Source organism: Apodemus sylvaticus, chromosome 5, assembly GCF_947179515.1.
Source record: "Apodemus sylvaticus chromosome 5, mApoSyl1.1, whole genome shotgun sequence".
Taxonomy (NCBI): domain Eukaryota; kingdom Metazoa; phylum Chordata; class Mammalia; order Rodentia; family Muridae; genus Apodemus; species Apodemus sylvaticus.
This window is the reverse complement of record NC_067476.1, coordinates 138,833,728-138,853,780: the sequence shown is the minus strand read 5'-3', so window position 1 is coordinate 138,853,780 and position 20,053 is coordinate 138,833,728. Positions and strand designations below refer to the sequence as shown.

General features: G+C 52.1%; 1 protein-coding gene across 5 annotated transcripts in view; it reads left to right on the top strand.

The window, feature by feature from the left end:
- Nol4l (nucleolar protein 4 like) overlaps positions 1 to 16,252 on the top strand; it is a 120,292-nt gene extending 104,040 nt beyond the window's left edge. For 4 of the 5 annotated variants that reach the window (XM_052183965.1, XM_052183967.1, XM_052183968.1 and 1 more), the window contains 6 exons: positions 3,722 to 3,999; positions 6,331 to 6,516; positions 6,597 to 6,788; positions 6,937 to 7,059; positions 7,533 to 7,734; positions 11,942 to 16,252. In XM_052183965.1, the coding sequence (XP_052039925.1) occupies positions 3,722 to 3,999; positions 6,331 to 6,516; positions 6,597 to 6,788; positions 6,937 to 7,059; positions 7,533 to 7,734; positions 11,942 to 12,159 (1,199 nt within the window). In that variant the 3' untranslated portion in view covers positions 12,160 to 16,252. The remainder of the gene's footprint in view (positions 1 to 3,721; positions 4,000 to 6,330; positions 6,517 to 6,596; positions 6,789 to 6,936; positions 7,060 to 7,532; positions 7,735 to 11,941) is intronic. The other variant, XM_052183966.1, reaches the window with a different exon arrangement.
- The last annotated feature ends 3,801 nt before the right edge of the window (positions 16,253 to 20,053 follow it).

Below are 20,053 nucleotides of genomic sequence, written 5' to 3'. Positions count from 1 at the left end.
TCTGCTAAGGCCCAGGGGCAACTTACTTGCAGGGTACAGACACAATCAGTGAACAGTGTGAGGAGGTAAGTGTGCTGGAAAACTAGGTAAAGAGGTTAGCATGTCAGTGTGGGGGCTGGGCTGGGGAGGGCTTCCTGACACAGTAACCTTTAAGCAAAGACCCGGAAGTAAAGGAACAGGAAGTAAAGAGCAAGGTCTGCAGAGCCAGGGACAGTGTAGCAGCAAGAGGTGACGGAAGTGCAGAGGCCAAGGCCGCCGGAGATGGCAGGTTGACTGCAAGGCGAGAACATGGCTGTAGGCCCCGTGGCCCCATGGGAGAAAGGGGCCACGGCTACAATCATGTGGCTCTAGGGCCAACTTCCTCTGGAGGAGTCATGCAGAAGAGCAGCCAGAGCTTGTGCCAGGATGAGATGGGGTCGGCACGGCCGGAGCCGTGTCCACGGAAACTCTGAAGGAAGGGCGGAGCAGTACGGACCAGGAGAAGCGCTCTCACTTCTGATGTCACAGCGTGGGGCCCCACGTGTCCATGCTGCAGTCTGGGGACACTGTGTAGGAAGCAGGTGAGGAAGAAGGGAGGAGGGGCTGGGTCGAAGCAGCTTTCACTTCCGACTGCCTGCTCCGTGCCGGGGAGAGTTGGCCCCGAAATCCTGTGCTACTGATGTGAGGGTCATTTGTGAAAGAGAAGTGGAGGTTCGAGGTTATCCACCCTGTTCTTAGCTTCTCTGCATTATGCTGAAACCCGCCAGCCTCTCCGGTTGGGAGCCTCAGGCTTCCTGTCAGGTGGCACTGGATCAAGCTGTATAGGAACGGGAGCTTTGGGGAGGACCCCAGAATGTGGCCGTTTTCAGTTGCTTTTCCACCTCAGACGTGGGCTGTATCCTGCCCCAGGTGCAGTGTGGATAACATGAGGACCCCACTGACTTGGAGTTTTTTGTGGTAAAATAAACACAAGCCCTCCGGACTGTATACTTCAAACTACAATCAGTGCCGTTATTTCCCAAACTTCTCATCGTGCCAGACAGCAGCTCTGCACCCTCCTCGGGCGTGGGGGAGCTCCTCTTCACTTTCTGCCTCCGTGAATGCCTCTGTTCTAGCCTGTGCAGCTAAGTGGAATCATCCACTATTTATCCTTTCGTGTCTATTTCACATAGCATAACGCCCTTACAGTTCCTCTGTGTTGCCGCAGCACTTATCTAAATCTCATTCATTTTAAGGCGCAGTCTTCTATTGTATGGTTAGATCACACTTTACCTATTTGCTTCTAGGGGCTTTTAAAAATGCTAATGGTGTACTGGTGCCTGAGATCTTTAATTCTGGATATTTACCTAATGGTTTGGGTTTGCAGGTTCTTTCATATGCTTGCAGTCCATGGCCACAGCAGTTACCAGCGCTGGTGTCCTGGGGGCCTCACCTATTCAACCGCTTTCCTTGCCAGACAGGGATGGTATCTGACAGTAGACAGATGGGTGCCCCCGTTGCAGCCAGCACCTATTCTTTCTAGAAAGTCAGGCAGCGTGAGCCTGGGCCTGCAGCCGAGGCAGTAGTGTTGGCAGCTTCTCAACACAGCTGACTTGGACCTTGGTTGGGACCCCAAGATTGCCCTGTGTGTCCTGGGCAGCTCCACAGCCACGCGCATGCTGCTTGCTCCAAGCAGGCAGACAAGGCGGTCCTTCTCTGTCCCCATGCAGGGTGGGTATGACACTGTAACTGGCCTTAAAACTTTGGTGCCTGTGGTAAATGCAGTGACTGTTGGCATGGTGTCTGATGAAGAGCAGCTTATATCCTTCCAGAGGAGGCATCTAGTGCCCCTCCAGGTCGATCAAGTGGCCTGTGGGTGATGGTACCAAAGTAGAGGGCATAGCTTGGAAGTGGCTAAGAACAGACAGAAGCTAATGAGCTAATGAGGGTTTTCAGCTTTGTTCTGAAGACCTCAGGTGGTACTTGGGACAATGGGGAGCACCTCCTTCCCAGGCGAGGCAGCACGGCAGGCCCAGGCCGGGAAAGCCCTCTCTAATGGGCCCAACCAGAAGGAGCAGGGCAGACAACGCCCTAACCCAGCCTAGGGACACGGGAGCTACGGGGCTAGGGTGGGAACTGGGAGGGCAGGCTGCAAGGTCATGAGGCTAGAGCGGCAAAGGGCAGCCCTGAGATGAGAGGGCCTGGGCTGTGAGAGGGGCGGAGGGCAGCAGAAGTGCTGCAGCAGCGGCCTTGGAGAGTTGCTGCGCAGGTGCACCTCATACCTCAGTTTCCCAAACTTCCTTAAGATGTAGCTGGTCCCCCAGGCATACCAGCACCCTGGTTTTAGTCACCACTGCTCCTGTGTCTAGAACGGGACCAGTACACAGTAGTTGCTCAGTTAATGTTGTCAGGCAATTTGTTTTTCTCTTAACCTTCTAGGTTATACTGCCAGAGGAAAATCTCAGCCCATCTTCCAGGGCAGAGGGCTAAGGCAGGGAGGGCCCAGAACAGGGCTTGGACTCAAGGCCACAGGACAAAGGGAAAGTGGAGCAGTGTGGCCTAAAGGTGGCCTGGATGGTGCAGCCTTGCCCAGGTGACCTGCAGCAGCTGAGGGGAGGAATGCCCCTGCACCACATGTCCCCATCCCCCTCCACTCAGGGCCCTGGCTGCTTGATGGGCAGACCAGCCCCGCCCTCAGGCAGCTGAGAGGCAAGTGATTGGTTGGAGTACTAGAGCTGCTGCTCAGTCACCATGGGGACGCTCAGGCGGTGCGCGTGCCCAGTGCTCCACACTGGAGACTAAATCTTCATAATCTGCTGGCTCGGGGAGGGGGTGGGGTCAGCGCAACCCCACCCTAGAGAACAGGGTGGTCCAGGGTATGCTCAGGGTTCCCTTTGCCACCCTCCCACGCCCTTGCTGGGTTTAGCTGCAGAGCCTCCAGGATACCTAAGCCCCATTGGAATCCACGTGGGTGCTCTGCTCACCTCACAGTGAGCCCGGGAGGTCTAGGGTAGCGGCTGCGGCCCAGCTAACGAAGCAGGAGGCTGGGACCTGTAGAAAGAGACGCCTGGAATTTATCTAAAATGTGTATTCCCTCGGAGCTGAAGTTTATCCTCTGGATCCTGCAGTGCTGCACTCTCCACAGCAGGGGGCTCCCGCATCCGGAACGCAGGAAGACCAGTTGAAACCATAGGCGATTGATACAGCCCCCAGACAGCAGTTGGCTTTGCGCTGTCTTGAGGCCTTTTGGCCGGCACAGAGGGCAGATCTGGCTTAGACTCTGTACGGGAAGGCAGGGTGAACGGGGAGCTTGGCAGCGGAGCTGTCAGGCAGAGGAAGGGGAAAATCAAGGGCCCCTCCCTGTGCAGAAGGACATGAAGGTGGAAGAGAGGGGAGGCAGTTTCTGAGCAGGAGGATAAGGCTGGTTCTGCAGCCCAGGGAGTGTCTGAGGACCTGTGGTAGGCTGCCCGAAGTGGAGCTTGCCTGTGGCATTTGTAAGTCTGGAGGTGAAGAGAAACCTCTAGCTCTGCATATGCTGATCACACACACCACTTAGCTCCCACCTCAGCCCAGGTGGTAAGCCTGAGCCTCACTTCCTGTCCCAGAGCATCTGGTATACAGAGCAGAGCACATTTCTGTTTTGCAAGGATAACAGAACAGTGCAGGTACTCTGGGGGAGGAGCTGAGGCCACTACACCCAGCAGGGCCTCTGGGGGACAGTGGCTGAAGGGACAGGGCCTCACACCCAGGGCTCCTGTTCCAGATGACTCCTCCTCCGAGAGCGGCAGCGGCAATGGCTCTTCGACCCTGAACCCATCCACCTCGAGCAGCACACAGGGTGATCCCGCCTTCCCTGAGATGAATGGCAACGGAGCTGCAGCCCCCATGGACTTCACTGCCACCGCTGAGGAGCAGCCCATCAACCTGTGTGAGAAGCTGCCACCGGGCACGGCTCTGGGCACACCGTCCTACCCCTCAGATGGCTGCGGCACCGATGGGCTGCGGAGTCGCGTCAAGTATGGGGTAAAGAGCACCCCTGAGGTGTGTGGGCTGCAGGCTGTGTGCCTCTGGGAGGTTGGGAGGTTGGAGGTCAGGTCATGCACACTGCAGTGGAGCTGGAAGCGAGCTTGTGACCTCAAGCCAGGGCAGTCGTTGTGGTCGCTTCACCACCGTGATCCGCACTAGAACGCAGATGACTGAGGGTGCCTGCCCCAAATAGGTCTCACTTCACTGACAAGTGTTTATCTGTGAAATGGGTCTGATGGTCCCTGCCTTGATGGAAAAGTGGCAGGTAATGTCTCTGTGACTTGTCCCCTTTCCTGGAACACAGTCTGCTGTAAGGACTAGCACGGCAAATGGCACCTTTGTGACAGAAGTATCTGACACCGATGAGCATTTACTCACACCTGTAACTCCTCTACTCAGAATTGGCCTGAAGCAGGGGGAGTGCAGTTGGAAGCCATCCTGGGCTACACAGAGACAGCCAAGCTACCATAAGAAGACCTAAGTAATAAAAAAAGAAAAGCCTTCCAAAGGGCCCAGCCATTAAAGGTGATCTGAATGCAACCCTCCAAGCATTTTCAGATGGTGCAGAAGAGGGGTGTGAGCTTCTTCTCCTCACCAAGCTGATCTATGGGTCTAGGAGTGGGCAAGGTGGGTCCCTGCCAGGAGCCATAATTCCACACCCTATCCTGACAGGTGCCAGCTCTCCTGGGGTGCCTCTTCAACTCTTCCCCTCTGAAGCCACCTGCCTGCTCTCCACACTCTTCTGCCCTGGCCTGTCTATGTTTCACGGTGGCATGGGACACATGCTCAGGACACGGTCTAAAGGGACAGACAGGGTGGGGATGGTGTCACATGTGTAGCACAGCTTGGGGATCAGACTGGAAGTAGGTACAGGGACAGACAGAGCAGCTGCCCCAGGGTGGAAGCAAATTTGCCTCAGTGGAGCCCTCAGCCAACTTCTGCCATGGTCATACCATGGCACAGGGGTGGGCACTGAGGGTTCCGGACAATTTTTTATTCTACTTTGGCCCTGGCAGAGGATTCAGCTAAAGAATCACTTACAGATTTGACTAGTCCAGAGCCAGCTAGTAGCCAGCCCTATGCCCTGTAGATGGTTTGACCCCAGACTGTTATTCTGGAGGGCTGGAATTCTGCCCCTTAAGTCTTTGTGTGGTCATGGCGAGAGGGGCCTGAGGGCCGGAGGCACCAGACACATGTATCTGTTGAGTTTTTCCTCAGGAAAAGCACGAGGTTCTTCTAGGCCAGGCTGTGGCCACATCACTGTGCCTGACCCAACTGTGTTTTCTCCTGGGTCTAACTTACCCACTACATGCCAGTGTCCTTGAGAGAAGAGATGCTGAAGTCAGGGCATGCCACAAACTTTAAAAAGCAAATGACAGCAGCTCAGAGCCCGGCACTGAGGGCAGGAAGCTGTCGCAGAGCTGGATCACAAGAAGCAAGCCAGTAGCTGGGAAGCAGGAGAAAGCAGGAGCCATAGTCCAAGGGAAAACAGGCAGTTGGTGAAAGCTGCGAAAACCCAGAAGCCCAGAGAGACCCTGGCACACAGAGCGTCTGGCTCCTGGGAATCTTTTTTTTTGTGTCCTTCCCATAATATGACCAGCCCTAGAATGGATGCCACCAACCAAAGAAGTGGCTTCCGCCTTTGCCCATAGTATGACAGAGGGAAGGATTTGTGTGGGAGCAGAGTGCGTAAGTCCCTCCCATCCCAAGGTGGGCTACAGCAGGCAGGCGGGCTCTGCTCGCTCCCTTCTTCAACACCTGTTTTCCCAGGCTTCGGAGCAATCCCTTGAGAGATAGGAGATAGGCAGAAGCAGCCTGGCCTGGGAGCTGGGGACTGCACCCTGCTTTGTAGCCCTGCTGCCTTGGCTGGTTCCCTTTCCCAGCCCATCTGCTCCTCCCCATGATAGACTGCACATTTGCTGCTCTGGTGACAGCTCACTTGTCAACTCAAGGCTGCAGTCCCCTGGGGATCCAGGAGGAACCCTGGAAGCCCAAACAGATCCTGGCACACAGGAGAGGCTGGTGGATTGCAGTCTTTTCTGGTATCCTTCCCTCAACATGGCGGGTCTTGCTGTGGGCACTGCCACCAAGAAAGCGGCTCCTACACTTTACCCCTTGCCTCTAAGAGGCAAGGCCCTTGTGTGTCGTTTCAGTCAGGCCTCCAAACAGTAGCCCAGGGGCACTGAGGGCAGACTTGCTGCCCTCTGCTCACAGTGGGAGGTAGGCTTAGCTTGCTGCTGATCTTGCAGCCAGAGCTCTGTGGTGAGGCCCCCCCCCCAGTGAGCTTGCCTCCCTGGTCCCCAAGCTCACCAACCTGATTTGTCTCTGCTTCTTGCCCGGTTTCAGTCGCCCCCCTACAGCTCGGGGAGCTACGACTCCATCAAGACCGAAGTCAGCGGCTGTCCTGAGGACCTGACAGTGGGCCGGGCCCCTGCAGCGGATGACGACGACGATGACCATGATGACCACGAGGACAATGACAAGATGAATGACTCAGAGGGCATGGACCCCGAGCGGCTCAAGGCCTTCAATGTGAGCACCAGGCAGGGCTGGTGGGACACGGATGGGTCTAAGGCAGGGCCAGCTCCCTCTCATGGCCTGTGTCTCCCCAGATGTTTGTGCGGCTGTTCGTGGATGAGAACCTGGACCGCATGGTGCCCATTTCCAAGCAGCCCAAGGAGAAGATCCAGGCCATCATTGAGTCATGCAGCCGGCAATTCCCTGAGTTCCAGGAGCGGGCCCGCAAGCGCATTCGCACATACCTCAAGTCCTGCCGCCGCATGAAGAAGAACGGCATGGAGATGGTGAGCGCCTCCTCCCAGCCACTCCAGACCCCTCACCCCAACTTTCCAGTAGGCCTGTTTCCCAAATGAGGAAACCGGGCTGTGGTCAGGTGCTGGCCTCCTGACCAGGACCTTCCCCAGACCCCAGCACTGTCTCTTCTGCCTGCAGACCAGACCTACCCCTCCCCACCTGACCTCAGCCATGGCGGAGAACATCCTAGCAGCTGCCTGTGAGAGTGAGACGAGAAAGGCGGCTAAGCGGATGCGCCTGGAGATCTACCAGTCCTCGCAGGTGTGTACTCACGCCGGCCACGCGCAAAGGGCTCTCACCCACGGGGTCCTGCCTATACTTGCAGCGGGGCTGGGAGGGCAGCACTGTGGTGGCCAGAGAGGATGGAGAGAGCAGGGTGCCAAGAGAGAGGTGGGGAGTGCTGGAGGAACTTGCCACTCAGGACTGCAGACCTGTGGAAGGAAGGCGGACTCGGGGTGGAAGTGCTCGCCTATAATCCCAGTACTAAAGAGCCTGGCTCGAGGAGATCAGGCCCTTGTCTCTACAAAGTAGAGACAACATAGTATGTCCATAGAGAGATGTAATCAGGGGGGATGCCTGAGGCAAAGTGCCCAGGGAGAAAGAAACAGCAGGATACCCCAGACCAAATCACATCAGTGGGTGCCAGGAAACAGCCTCTTCCTACCTCACGACAGGGACAGTGACCAGGCTTGCTGTCCCCTGGGTTTCCCAGCACTGTCATCCCTCCTTTGCAGGAAGAACCCATTGCCCTGGATAAGCAGCACTCTCGGGACTCCACAGCCATCGCCCATTCCACCTATTCACTGCCAGCCTCTGCCTACTCCCAGGACCCTGTGTATGTCAACGGTGGCCTCAACTACAGCTACCGTGGCTATGGGTCCTTGAGCAGCAACCTGCAGCCCTCTGCTTCCCTCCAGACAGGAAACCACAGTAATGGTAAGTAGGAGTCTGGCCTGGCTTTGTCCAGAGCAGTGTCTAGCTTGGTCTACATAATCGCCCTGGGAAGAGCGAGCGGGGCAATGGCTCAGCTCCCCGTTAGTAGCCAGTCTTTAGATGAGGTCAGGAAAAACCTGGGCTCCCTTTTCATCTCCGGTGGTAATTGCTTTTGCTAGCTACTACAAATGCACCTCTCTGGTTCCACTCCCTGAGAGTCCCCTGTGAATTGGCAGCAAAGCCAGGATCTGGCCCAGCCCTAGCCCCTCCACCCACGGTGCCCCCATTTAAGTATTCTGGATGATGGTTAAACATTGGGTTGGGGCTGGGCGGTGGTGGCACACGCCTGTAATCCCAGCACTCTGGGAGGCAGAGGCAGGCGGATTTCTGAGTTCGAGGCCAGCCTGGTCTACAGAGTGAGTTCCAGGACAGCCAGGGCTATACAGAGAAACCCTATCTCAGAAAAAAACAAAATCCAAAAAAACAAAAAAACAAAAACAAAAACAAAAAAAAACCATTGGGTTGGTTCTTCTGCCCCATACCTAAGCTGGGCAGCTTGACAAGTGCTTCCTAGGAATCTCTGCTGCCCGTGCCACACCAAGGTGGGGAGGACAGATACCTCCTGCGCTCTGGAGCAGATCAGGCATGGAGACCTTCTCTAGAAGTGGCATCAGGAAGAGAAGGGTCAGGGGGCTACTAGGCTTTGGTAGGGGTTGGGCGCTGACAGGCTTTAAGCATAGAAGGGCTGTGACCTGTGCCTGGCTGGCCTCCATTACCCTGGTCTGTCCAACCCTGTGATGAGAATGTTTTCAGGGACAGGGCAGGAGGCGGAGGCAGTGTGCCTCCGTGTTATTCAGGGGCCAAGGAGTGAAGGAAATTGAAGACATCAAGCTGCTGCCTTAAGGGGGCAGAAAGAAGGAAAAGCACTTGCTGGCCGGTGAGCTCTGGGGTTAGGAGACCCCTGACTGACCCTGAGTAGTGAGGGAGAGGGCCGGTTCCTAGTCCTCAGAGAGAGGCCAGGCCATCTCCCCTGGCTCCATCTTGCGTGCTTATTGTGCCCCACAACTGGTAAGGAAGTGCTGGTGTCTGGAAGGTCCCTGCCTGGGCTTAGCCTCTCATCCCTTCTAATGCGTCTTAACCTAAAATAAGAGGCTGTTGGGCCTAATCCCTAGAGCCAGGCCAGCATGGTGCACACCAGGGGTAGAATGGCTGGTCCAGAGCCACCCTCCTTCCAGTCCCTTTGCTAGAGTTAGAGTACCTGACATGGGCTTCAGGGTCAGGCAGGTTAGAATGCTCTGGAACATGAGTACCAGGTGACCATGGAGAAAGGTATGGCCTGGTGCCCAAGGCATGTCCGGGTAGCACATAGTAAGTCTTTACTTGGTACATGCAGCGTGGCTTGTGTTAGGACCACAGCTATGGTGGCTCCCTGGCCTCTCATGAGTGTATGGGTCCCAAAAGACATGCGCAACATCCAGAACAGATCAGGAGGCAGCTGTCTGCCCCAGGAATCCCATCTCTGGACATGCTGGTCCTTGAGATGGGTAGGACTGAGATCCGGCCATTTTCCTCCTTGCTAGGAACAGCCTTTTTCCGTGAGCACTAGTGCTCCAGCAGCTGGGGGAAATAAGCAGGAGCTACTGGGTCACAGAGCCATCCCTCCCACCATCCTGCCCAGTCACAGCCTTTCAGGTGATTGTTTGCTTCTGGGACCCTACAACAGCTCTGCTAATGGCTCATCCTCCCTGCTTTGCTCATGTTGTCACTCGGAGATAGAAACGAACTCAGGTAAAATCAGACCCCGCCCCTCTGCCTGGGGTGCTAGGCAGCTTGTGCCCACTAGGGGACACTAGCAACCAGCCCAGCTGTAATGGAGCCTGTGCAGAGATGGCCCCAGATCAGATCAGGGACTGGAGGGATGGTAAGCTCTCTAAGCAGCAGTGAACAGTGGAGCTGAGATTTGGGGACAGAGGGAAAGAAAGAAACCTGGGGCCACCTCTGACAGTGGTAGGTGACCTGTTACCCCCAGGCATTGCTTAAATCAAAAGCAACCAGAGAAAATCAAACCTATTTCATCCCCTCTGAGTCTTGCAATTGGGATATCTAGAAGCTAGTGGACGCTACTCGCATGGAAGCCACTCACCTGCTGGGTTTTTTGTCATATACATTTCTTCTTCCTTCCATATTTGATTGCAACAGACTTAATTGTTCTGTATCTTAGTTCCAAGAACATTGTGATTGATTGATTGATTGATTTTGGTTTTTCAAGACAGGGTTTCTCTGTATAGCCCTGGCTATCCTGGAACTAACTCTATAGACCAGACTGGCCTTGAACTCAGAAATCTGCCTGCTTCTGCCTCCCAAGTGCTGGGATTAAAGGCATGCGCCACCACTGCCCGGCTGTTATTTTTTTGGTGCTAGAAATTGAACCCAGGGCGAGTACTTTACCCACTGAGCTATACCCCCAGCCCCAAGGAAACTTTTTAGCAAATTACCTACATCCTCTGGTCAGAGGGGAAAAATAACTGTGTTTACAAACTGTCCAGTCAGGAGCTAGAGAGATGGCTCAGCAGTTTTAAGAGCACTGGATGCTCTTACACAAGACCTGGGTGTAATTCCTAGCACCTACATAGCAGCTCACAACTGTCTGTAACTCCAGTTCCAGGAGATCTGATGCCCTCACACAGGCATACATGCAAACACCAATGTATATCAAAAAAATTAAAAACCAACAACAAACTGTACAATCACAGAGGCCAACTTCTTTTCCCAATAAGGAGCTATGCTGAGTTTCTTTAGCAACAGTTGTTTCCACAATTTATCCTTAGATGTTACTTCTAGTGTAGGTGTCTCCAAAGACAAGGTTTTGTCCATCTCTAATACATCTGTGCAAGTGCACCATGAACAAGCCTGGCCATCAGCCCACAGGGAAGTAACCTGGAACAATATATACTCCCGTAGATAGCTTCCAGGTTGAAGGATGTGGGTGGGGACTCAGAAGAAAAAAGGGCAACAGCCAGGAAAATAAACTCTCTACTGCGGCAGGGGGTCCACGGACATGGCCTCTCAGTCCCAGCTCTCTTCATTGCTTGTTTTCTGGATAAATACAAGGCCTTTCAAGCTCCAGTTACTTCCATGTCTAGTGGGAGTCTAGTTTAAATTCCCTAAGGCCTGCTGAGCCGCATCTCCTGGTAGGCTTTGCAGCTAGTTCTCCAGAAGGCTACAAAGTTTGTCTGCTGGGCTGTCTGTGCTTCCCCACGCTTTATGGAAGCTCCTGTTCCCAAGAGGCGGCTCCTTGCTTTCCTTTGGCATCGGAAGCGCAGAGAAGTTCAGAAATTGCCCATGAGACGGCAGAGAAAGACCTGCTGAATTCCAGTGCAGGCCGCCTACTCTATGGAGCTCCTAATGGGCAGAGGCAGCTTGTATCCCAGGTTTTAAGAGCTTGGGTTTTGGTTTTTTTTTTTCCTCCATAGTGAGCCAGTAGAGGACAGCAGACGTTTCTGTCCTCTTCCGTGCCCTTCTGTTCCAGGAGCATCGGCCTCCTCACTTGGCACAGAGAAACTCCTCAGAGGAAAAAGAGCTGAGGTGCTGAGGCAAAGCAAGCCTTGGCTGTCTTCCATCCACAAGCACCATGAACCCTCTAGGGGCAGGGTGCTCACTAGGGTGGCAGCCTCCCCTTTCAGCCTTCTTCTGGAGAAAAGGCACACCCACCCTGCTGCCCTCCAAACTGTGCCTGTAGCACAGTCCCTTTCTGGGACTGTTATTCCTGTTCCAACCTTGACTTCCTCCTGGAGAGTGGCAGGGCTCAGGAGTTAATGGGAGACATTTCAGCATCTCAAGCTGCCTCTTCCTAACCTGGAGCCAGAGCTGGGATGTCTGTCTGTCTAGTGGGAGTCCTCAGAGAGTAGTGAAAGGCACAGGTAGAGGCAGGTTAGACCCTTGCTGTGCCTGATCCCAAAGCCTATGTTCTTGCCACTCACTCCATTGTTTGTAGGTGACTTTGGTTAGCGCTCTCCAGTTCCCTTTTCCTGTCATATGGTTGACAATTAAGCTTGCCCTAGAACCCTTGTCCTGTCAAATCCCCATTCTAAATCCTGGGAATTCAGCTGTTGGAGAAACAGACCAGGCTTCTAATTCTATGCCCAGATGCAGACAGGGGTGTCAGCTTCCTCTAAACCTTAGACTCTAAATCATCTTTCCCTCTCTACAGGGCCCACAGACCTCAGCATGAAAGGCGGGGCCTCTACCCCCACTCCTCCCACGCCTACCCCTTCCAGCACCAGCACCAGCAGGACCATGCCCACAGCCCAGCTCAGCCCCACGGAGATCAGCGCGGTGCGACAGCTCATCGCAGGCTATCGAGAGTCTGCAGCCTTCCTGCTGCGGTCCGCAGATGAACTGGAAAACCTCATTTTACAGCAGAACTGACCCCGCTGGCCCTCAGAGTGCACGATGCCAGGGAAGGAGGCTGTCCCAGCCTGGACCCAGCTCCCTGCCTCACCAGTTGGTACACTGTTTCCTGAAAGAGGTGGGATCCAAAAGAGCTGTCTCTAGCTGCACTCCTAGCATCTGAGACTTTGGGCACAAGGACACTTTTTTTTTTTTTAATTTCACCACATGGGTGCTCTGACCTGCTTGGAAAGAGGCCAGCGGGGCAGCTCTAAAAGGGTTGAGGCTACCCTGAAAAGGCACGGGGGCTGCAGCTCTATTTAGAATCACCTTTGTGGACCCTGATGTTAGAACTCCCCTCCCCCCCAATAATTACCTTTCAAGTCTTAGGTGAGCAGAATTGCATATTTATTGAGAAGAGCAAAAGTGGACCCTTTCTCTCCCCTTAGTAATTTATTTTTCTGAAATGGATTCTTTTGTGTTTGTACAGATTGCCAGTCTGTGTCTGTGTAATCAGAAGGATGTAGCCCTGTACCTAACATTCCCTATCACTACACTATGTGAGCTGGAGGCCAGCAGAGTTGGGGTCCAGCTCACTGTCCTGAGTGCCCAGCATACCCTTGGGAAGGCCACCACACTCCACTAGGCTGTCTTGTTGCAGATCCCAGTGCTGCCACAGGGACACTGCCAAACAGAGGGACCTCACCCACACTCCCTACAAACAAAAGCAGCCACACATCCGACAGAGTCCCAGTCACATGGTCACCTGTACTCTACCTCACACTCCAGCGTGGGCTTTTCCAGGATGTGCTCCAAGTATGTTCTGAATGGCTGTCTCCCCAACTCCCACACACTGTATCTCTCTGCTGGGAGGTAAATCAGAGCCCAGCAGGGCTTGGCCCGTAAACCCAGCAGCTTGCCCTTGCCTGGGCTCTTGGAGACGCTTGACAGGATGGTGTCTGGAGCTGGTGAAGGACCCAGGTCTCATCAACACAGGCCCCACCCAGCCCCCAGACAACCTGCTTGAGGGACCACTTCTCTTGGTCAAGCATCTGTGTGCCCAAGGGTGAATTACGGTTTCCACTCCTCACCTCACGATGGGAGTAAAGGGATCAGTTCGTCGGTGGAAGTGGAGAACTACTTGCATTCTCCTAGGATCAAACTTTCTTCTGGAAAGGCCTATCCTGTAAGAAACCTAGTCCCTGGAGTGTGACGAGACAAGAAAACGCTGACCTGGTTTCCTTCCTCCCTGACAGGCACTTCCTCTTGCTCTGTGCAATACCTACCAGTGCTGCTAAAACCAGGGATTCACCCAGACCTCAGCAGGCCAGGGGGCCTCTCCCTCCACACTCCGTAGCCATGACAGCAGCACTCTGCTGCCTGCCCCTGCCCAGAGCTGGCAGAAGCCCTGTTGCCTTTCTTCCCTCAGAGCAAAGAGGCCTCAAGGGAGCCAGGGCTGAGTGGACACTAAGATAACCACAAAGAGCAAGTGCCCCTTCCCAAACTGGTTTATGGCAGGGACTGCTTGTGGCAGCCTGACAGACTACCCTTCAAATGGGTAGGCAGGCAGTGCCAGTGCAGATATCCTACCTGTTCAGATTCAGGGCTGTAAGGCAGGGCTCCCACCCTGCTCACTTCCACACTGGGGATAAATGTGGTCTCTCCCATGGCCTACAATGCCTACCCAGCCACACCACCTCTGCCTTCATGTGCCCGCTCACCAGGCCTCTGGACCGGGCCAGGACACCTGAGCCCCTTCGTACAGCACAAACTCCAGTGCCCAGGCCTCCCCACAGCTGGCCAAACATGTGCCCAGTTCCCCACCTGCTCAGTAGGACTCCTGGATGTTTGAATTTGTGTAAATATTTATTTTTGTGTGTGAATACTACAAAGTAATCAGTAGATCTTTTGCAAAATGTTACCCCAGGCAGTTTGTGAAAATGTTGAAAATTGGCAGAGACAATCGCCGCCCTAGAATTTCTGTTATAAATTGCTTACCACATTGTGTCTGCTCGCAGAGGCAGTACCCAAACTAGACACAAATGGCTTGCGTTTTTGGAAGAAGACAGGAGGGAAGAGACTAGGCAGGGGCTCCTCCCTCTACCCCACAGGACACATCCGTAAGAACGAACATACTCTATAGCTGAGTGGTGTTTTCTAACGGTCTTGACCAGCCACTAGCAGCCTGCTTCCGGAGTGTGGTGTGAGCATACCATGTATTTTGCTTTCGAAAGAAATAGGACCAATGCCAGTGCTGATGGTTCCCAGAGGGGCTGCAGGACAGCGGATGCTGGCATGTTGACCTGGGCTACTTCCCAGAGAAGTGGTCCCTGAAGCCTCCGAGCAGCCATACCAGGAGAGTTTAGTGTGGACACAGGATTCCATTACCTATTCAGTCAGGGAACTTGTTCTGTTTTCCTTTTGTTTTAAAAGATGCAGCTTCGAGCCTCCCTCCTTGACTGTGGCCTGCCTTTTCCCAGGAGGAGCTTCCCAAAGCCTTGTCCTACAGCCACTTCAGTGTGATGGAAGCCTCAGGCACACAGCAATCTTTGGTGTCTCAAGTCACAATGGACATGCCAGTGCAGAGTCCTTGCAGGGCAGATCCCTGAAGGTTTATCAAGAGAAGTGGTGGGCGATCTGTTAGACCACTGATAGTGTACATGACCCATCTGAAAGGATTTTTGTCTCTCACCACTCAACAAATGGACAGTTTATTCCCAAGGACGGTGTTGGGGAGGGGCAGGCAGGGCCAGGAGGGTCTTAAGAGGACTTTGAACAGGTGGAACCCATCTGTCCCTCCCTATTACTCAAGGGCCACAAATGACTCCACAGGTGGTTATAGGATTAACTACCAGTTCATTCTCAAAATGCTGCTTTGAACTCAGAGGGTTGATACTTTTAATTTGTAATTTTTTGTAAAACTTTTTACAAGATAGTAAAGTATTTCACCAGAATACCAGTTTCAATCCGTCCGTGGTCTGATTTTTATATAATTTAGTGGTGCTTTAGAGACTTTGTTTTGTTGTTTCTGAGCGCAACAGCTCAATCCTCTCTTGCCTGTATCTACCTAAGACCAATGTGAACCTTTGTATTTTGCTCCTAATTTTGGACTCAGTGGAAGTGTACTGTTTACATGTACAGATGCCCCATCCCTGTGTTTTCTGCAAGACGCGCGCTCGAGGAGGAAGATTGCACCTCACTAGCTCATCTGCTTAGCAAAGCCACAAAACAAAACCTCTCACTTTGTACCCATTTCCACCTAAAAACAAAAACCTTCACCACCTGGAACTCAGATTTGCCAACCCATTCTGCCGGGTAGATGCCCAGTGCCTCTATCATGTGTAAGATCCCTTAGGAATGAAGGCAGCACCCCCTGCCAGCTGGGCGGGGGCAGCACACAGAGGAGACATGAATGCAGGACTTTACTGTCCAGCTCTGGGAGGAAGTTCTTCTCTGGAGAGGAGGCAAATCGAAGGTCAGTCAAGAGAACTCATGGGCCTTCAGGAGCAAGCCGGGCAGGATTTAGGGACAACACAAGAGGCCATCAATCTGCTGGCATTAGTGAGACACACTTTGGAAGAACATGAGTTCCGTGTAAGGTGAGACTGTGACTTTGAGTGCAGATGACACAAGCACTTCAGGGGAGGGTCAGGGGCTCCAGACAGTAAGCATAAGGCACTTACCGCAAGCAGTGGATGGCACCAACTTTTAAAGGTGACTTTATTAATCAATGGTTTCACCGCTAAATTATATTTTTACAGATATGCACCTATGCAACTTAATGTGGCTCTTCTAAGCAGGTGAGGACCTCCTCCTCAATGCTCTATAAAGTGTTTGTGTTCTGTACAGTGAGTTTCCCGGTAAACGTGGCTTACTACTTTAATTCTTAGGATGTGTCTTTCTACGTGATGCAGCTACTAAGTTCTGTTTTGTTTGTGGAATGACTAGCACAGGCCGACGCCCTCTTTCCCTCACTTACCAGAAGACCAATGAGCTGTTAATGAGCGGTTATCTCCATGGTATTACTGCTAAATGCACTGATGTCATAAGTATGTGGAACCCTTTTCCTTTTGAGACTGTATATCATATACCAGACTGAATCTACTTAATAAACACTGAACAACAAACTTAACACCGAGCTTCGACTGTGTCCCACCAGCTGCAGGAGCAGCGCTGCCACCCAGTCTTGGTCCTTCTAAGTAGTTTGGAAATATCTTCCCACGAATAGAGTTCACCTTTTCCTAGCCAATAACTGGTTCATAGACATCCTCAATAGGTTTTCTCAGACAAATAAGTCTGCAATTTCTTTTTGGCACCTAGCATGTTAGAAAGGGAGGAGAAAGCACTCTAGGGTGCCCATCAGGTGTCGCGTACTGGTAGCAGGTCTCCTGTGAAGCAATCAAGTTTCAGCCACCTCATAATCCGCCACAGACTGTGCCACAGAGGTGTACTGTGTGTCACATAATGCCTAAGTTCAGTCATCAACCAAGCAAGAATTGGACTGTAGCTGTGTGACAATGAAACCTGTGCCCTATCCTGTTGGCCTGGTGGCCGGCCAACTGACCAAATCTAAGCTTCAACGAAAACTCCTGGTTCTAAACATTCAGTAACGGACATCTAAGTCTAGGCAAAACTTGAGTTCTACCTTGAAAGAAAACAAAAGGCCACTTCCCCTAGCACTGATTTGCATAGTTTTCATCCTACCCACTGGTCATTTGGCCATTTAGGTTAAAGTTTTAGGAAATGTTACAGGAAAATGGCTGGGAATAAGCTTGAAAAAAAATTGAATTCAAACAATATATATGCAGATACTTAAAAATACCAGGATTTTTTGCTTTTTTTTTTTTTTTTTTTTCCTTTGAGACAAGAGTTTCTCTGTGTCGCCCTGGCTGTCGTGGAACTCACTCTGTAGACCAAGCAGGCCTTGAACTCAGAAATCCACCTGCCTCTGCCTCCCAAGTGCTGGGACTAAAGACATGCACCATTACCACCCCGCTTTTTGTTTTTTTTAAAGACAGGGTCTCTACACAGCCCTGGCTGTCCTGGAACTTAGGAAGATGAGGCTGGACTCAGACTTAAAGAGATCTGCCTGCCTCTGCCTCCTGAGTGCTGAGATTCAAGCTGATAATCCACCATGCCTGGTTACATTATCAGTTATTATAACCTCAAACAAAAATTCTATAAAATAGCCAAATGCTCAAATTAAAGGCTGAGAATAAGCCATCTGCAGCCCTCACTGTGCACCGAGCTGAACATAATGGGATTAGGTATGGCACCTATACATACCTCTGAGAGGTAATGGGGGTCAAAGGCAGGCAAGTCCTCAGTAATGCCAAGATGCCAAAACTATTGCTGAGATTCACTAAGGGGCCACAACAACCCCACAACATTCACAGAATAGGATCCTGTGGAGCCTAGCAGCCTTTCAAGCCATCAGAAAACACTCACCTCTTCAGTGAGGCTGCTACTGAACACTGGGACCCCAGGGAACCGGGCTGGAGGACAGAATACTGGATTGTTCCTCTTGCTTAAGGTGATGCTTTCAGACCATTGCTGTTAACAGTTGACACAAGACACCATCAACTGGGAAATGTCATCTTAAAGCACTGACAAGTTCACTCAATCCTGGCAAATCTCCCCTTTAATAGGGAAAACACATCTCTCTTTTAAATCATTTGAAACACCCTAGAGGCATGAGATGTGACTCACTGAAGGGCTAGCTTAGCATGCTCAAAGCCTTGGATTGAATCCCCAGTACTACATAAAAACCAGGTGCAGTACTTCATGCCTAGCACCTGGGAAGTAGAGGCAGGATCAACCCTGTCCAAAACAAAACAAAAAAACCACTAGGCAGGGAATGCCTTTAATTGCAGCACTCAGAAGACAAAGGAATCTGAGTTCCCTGCTAGCCTGATCTACATAGTGAATTCCTAGTCATACAGAGGGTCTTTATTTGAGACCCTAACTTAAATGCTCCCCTCCCCCCCAAAACCCATCACCACCTCTAAACCAATAGTATCAACAATCTAAACCAATCTTTGCAAAGACCTATCTCCTGCCATCTTTTTTATGAATTCAGATTGTTAGGCTTACCTTCTAGGATCTATTAATGGAGCCCTTGGTTCTGACAGCTTGTGTCCGTCCTGACAGTATGCAGCAGATGCACTTCTTTGGAGTGCTTTGGAATGGTGAATACCCACCTACTGTGGCAAGGCAGCACCAGGGAATACTGTGCCAGGCTTTTAAATTGATGTAATGTACCCCAATTTGGGGTACAAGTAGCAATCTCTAGGCCACAAAGCCCCACCTTCTCTATTGCTTACAATAGCACCCTAACCTGAGGGAAACTGATATTGCCAATGTGTACACAGGCCCCACCCCTTCCAAACAAGGTCCTATTTCATCAAGAACATGTTTGATGTCAAAGTGACCTTGTGCTTCCCTTGTTCCTTCCTTATTGGTCTTGTAATCTTAGCACTGCACTCAGTAGCTGTAGAGTGGGCTGAAAACCAAGTGTCACTGATGGCCTGCCTGGCACCTCCACTTCAGCACAGGCCTGCATCCTGACCTCCCTCCTGGGCAAGGGTGACACAAGGCAGCAGCTACTCCCCAGTTAAAGTCTTAAGTCTGTGGAGCTGTTAATCCTGGCCTAGCTGAAGTACCTCTCAGGTGGCAAATGTACCAGTCACTCCATGTCAATGCAACTAGCACCCATTTGGACAAGACAGGGGCAGGCAGTGTCTAAGCCAAGAGTGGCACAAGATGTGGCCTGTACTCTAGCCACTGACTCATTCTGAACTTATAAACAATTCATGTGGCAAGATGCTGTCCCTGGCCAAGGCTCTAAGCTTAGGAAGACATGCTGACAGTTTGATGTGGGAACATGGGGGAAATTCTAGAAACCTTCCCCAGCAGGAGCCTGTATCGTCCAACACAAATACTCAACAGTAGCCCTTCAAAACTTCTTGCTCAAGTGCCCATAAGCCTTCTCCCACGTACAGGTGCTGTGCTCAGGTTCATCCATCACATCCATCCTGCTCAGTCATGTTTGAATGCAACCGTGAAACCGTGCACTTAAGCACTCAAGTAGCCGTCCCTGAAACATTACGCACCCATTCAGGCTTGTTCAAACAATAGTGACCCTGAAACTGCCTCACACTATGAACAAGGCCAGAACTAGTCACTACCAGGAGGTCGCCACCTCTGTGGATGAGTTCCTGGAAGGAGAAAACTTGACCGTTACAGTTCCCATCACTCCCATTAGCTTTCTGGCTCTACTACACCCAGTGGTAACATCCCCCAAAACAAGAGTCCAAAGACCAGTGGAGCTGCCCACTCACTGCATACAGGAGCCCCAGTCAAGAGGAGCGGTCTGGCTCTGCACTTAACCCCACCTCCCCATACCCACAGGCAGCCACAGAGGACAAGGAGACAAGTGCAGGTTGTACAGGTTTATTTTTCCAATACCAATGAGACATACAAGAGCAGCGCTTTTCTGAGCAGCCCCATGGATCAGACCACTGTCAAGTTTCACTTCTGAGACCTCAGAGGTCTCAGAAGAGGACTGGACATGCTTGGCTCCTGCTCCTGGTCTTTGGTAAAGAGACTTCTGAGCACACAACATGGATTGGCCAACACTGAATTCACTGCCGGCTCCTCACTCATACCTGATGGATTCCCAACCCCTCCCCACCAAAAAGACACAACCTCAGATGAAATGCGGAAGAGGCAGCCTGCAAAGAAAATGAGACTTGCTCAAGGCACACAAATTTTTATACTTCACACAGAAACACTCACACAGGAAGACAGACCTAAATTAAAAGAGGGCTCCCAACCTTCAAGTAAAGATACAGAAACAGGGCAGGAACTGGGATGAGGTCAGACAAATACAAAGGGTGTCTACTTGATGGAACCAAGTTTGGAGAGAGGCAGG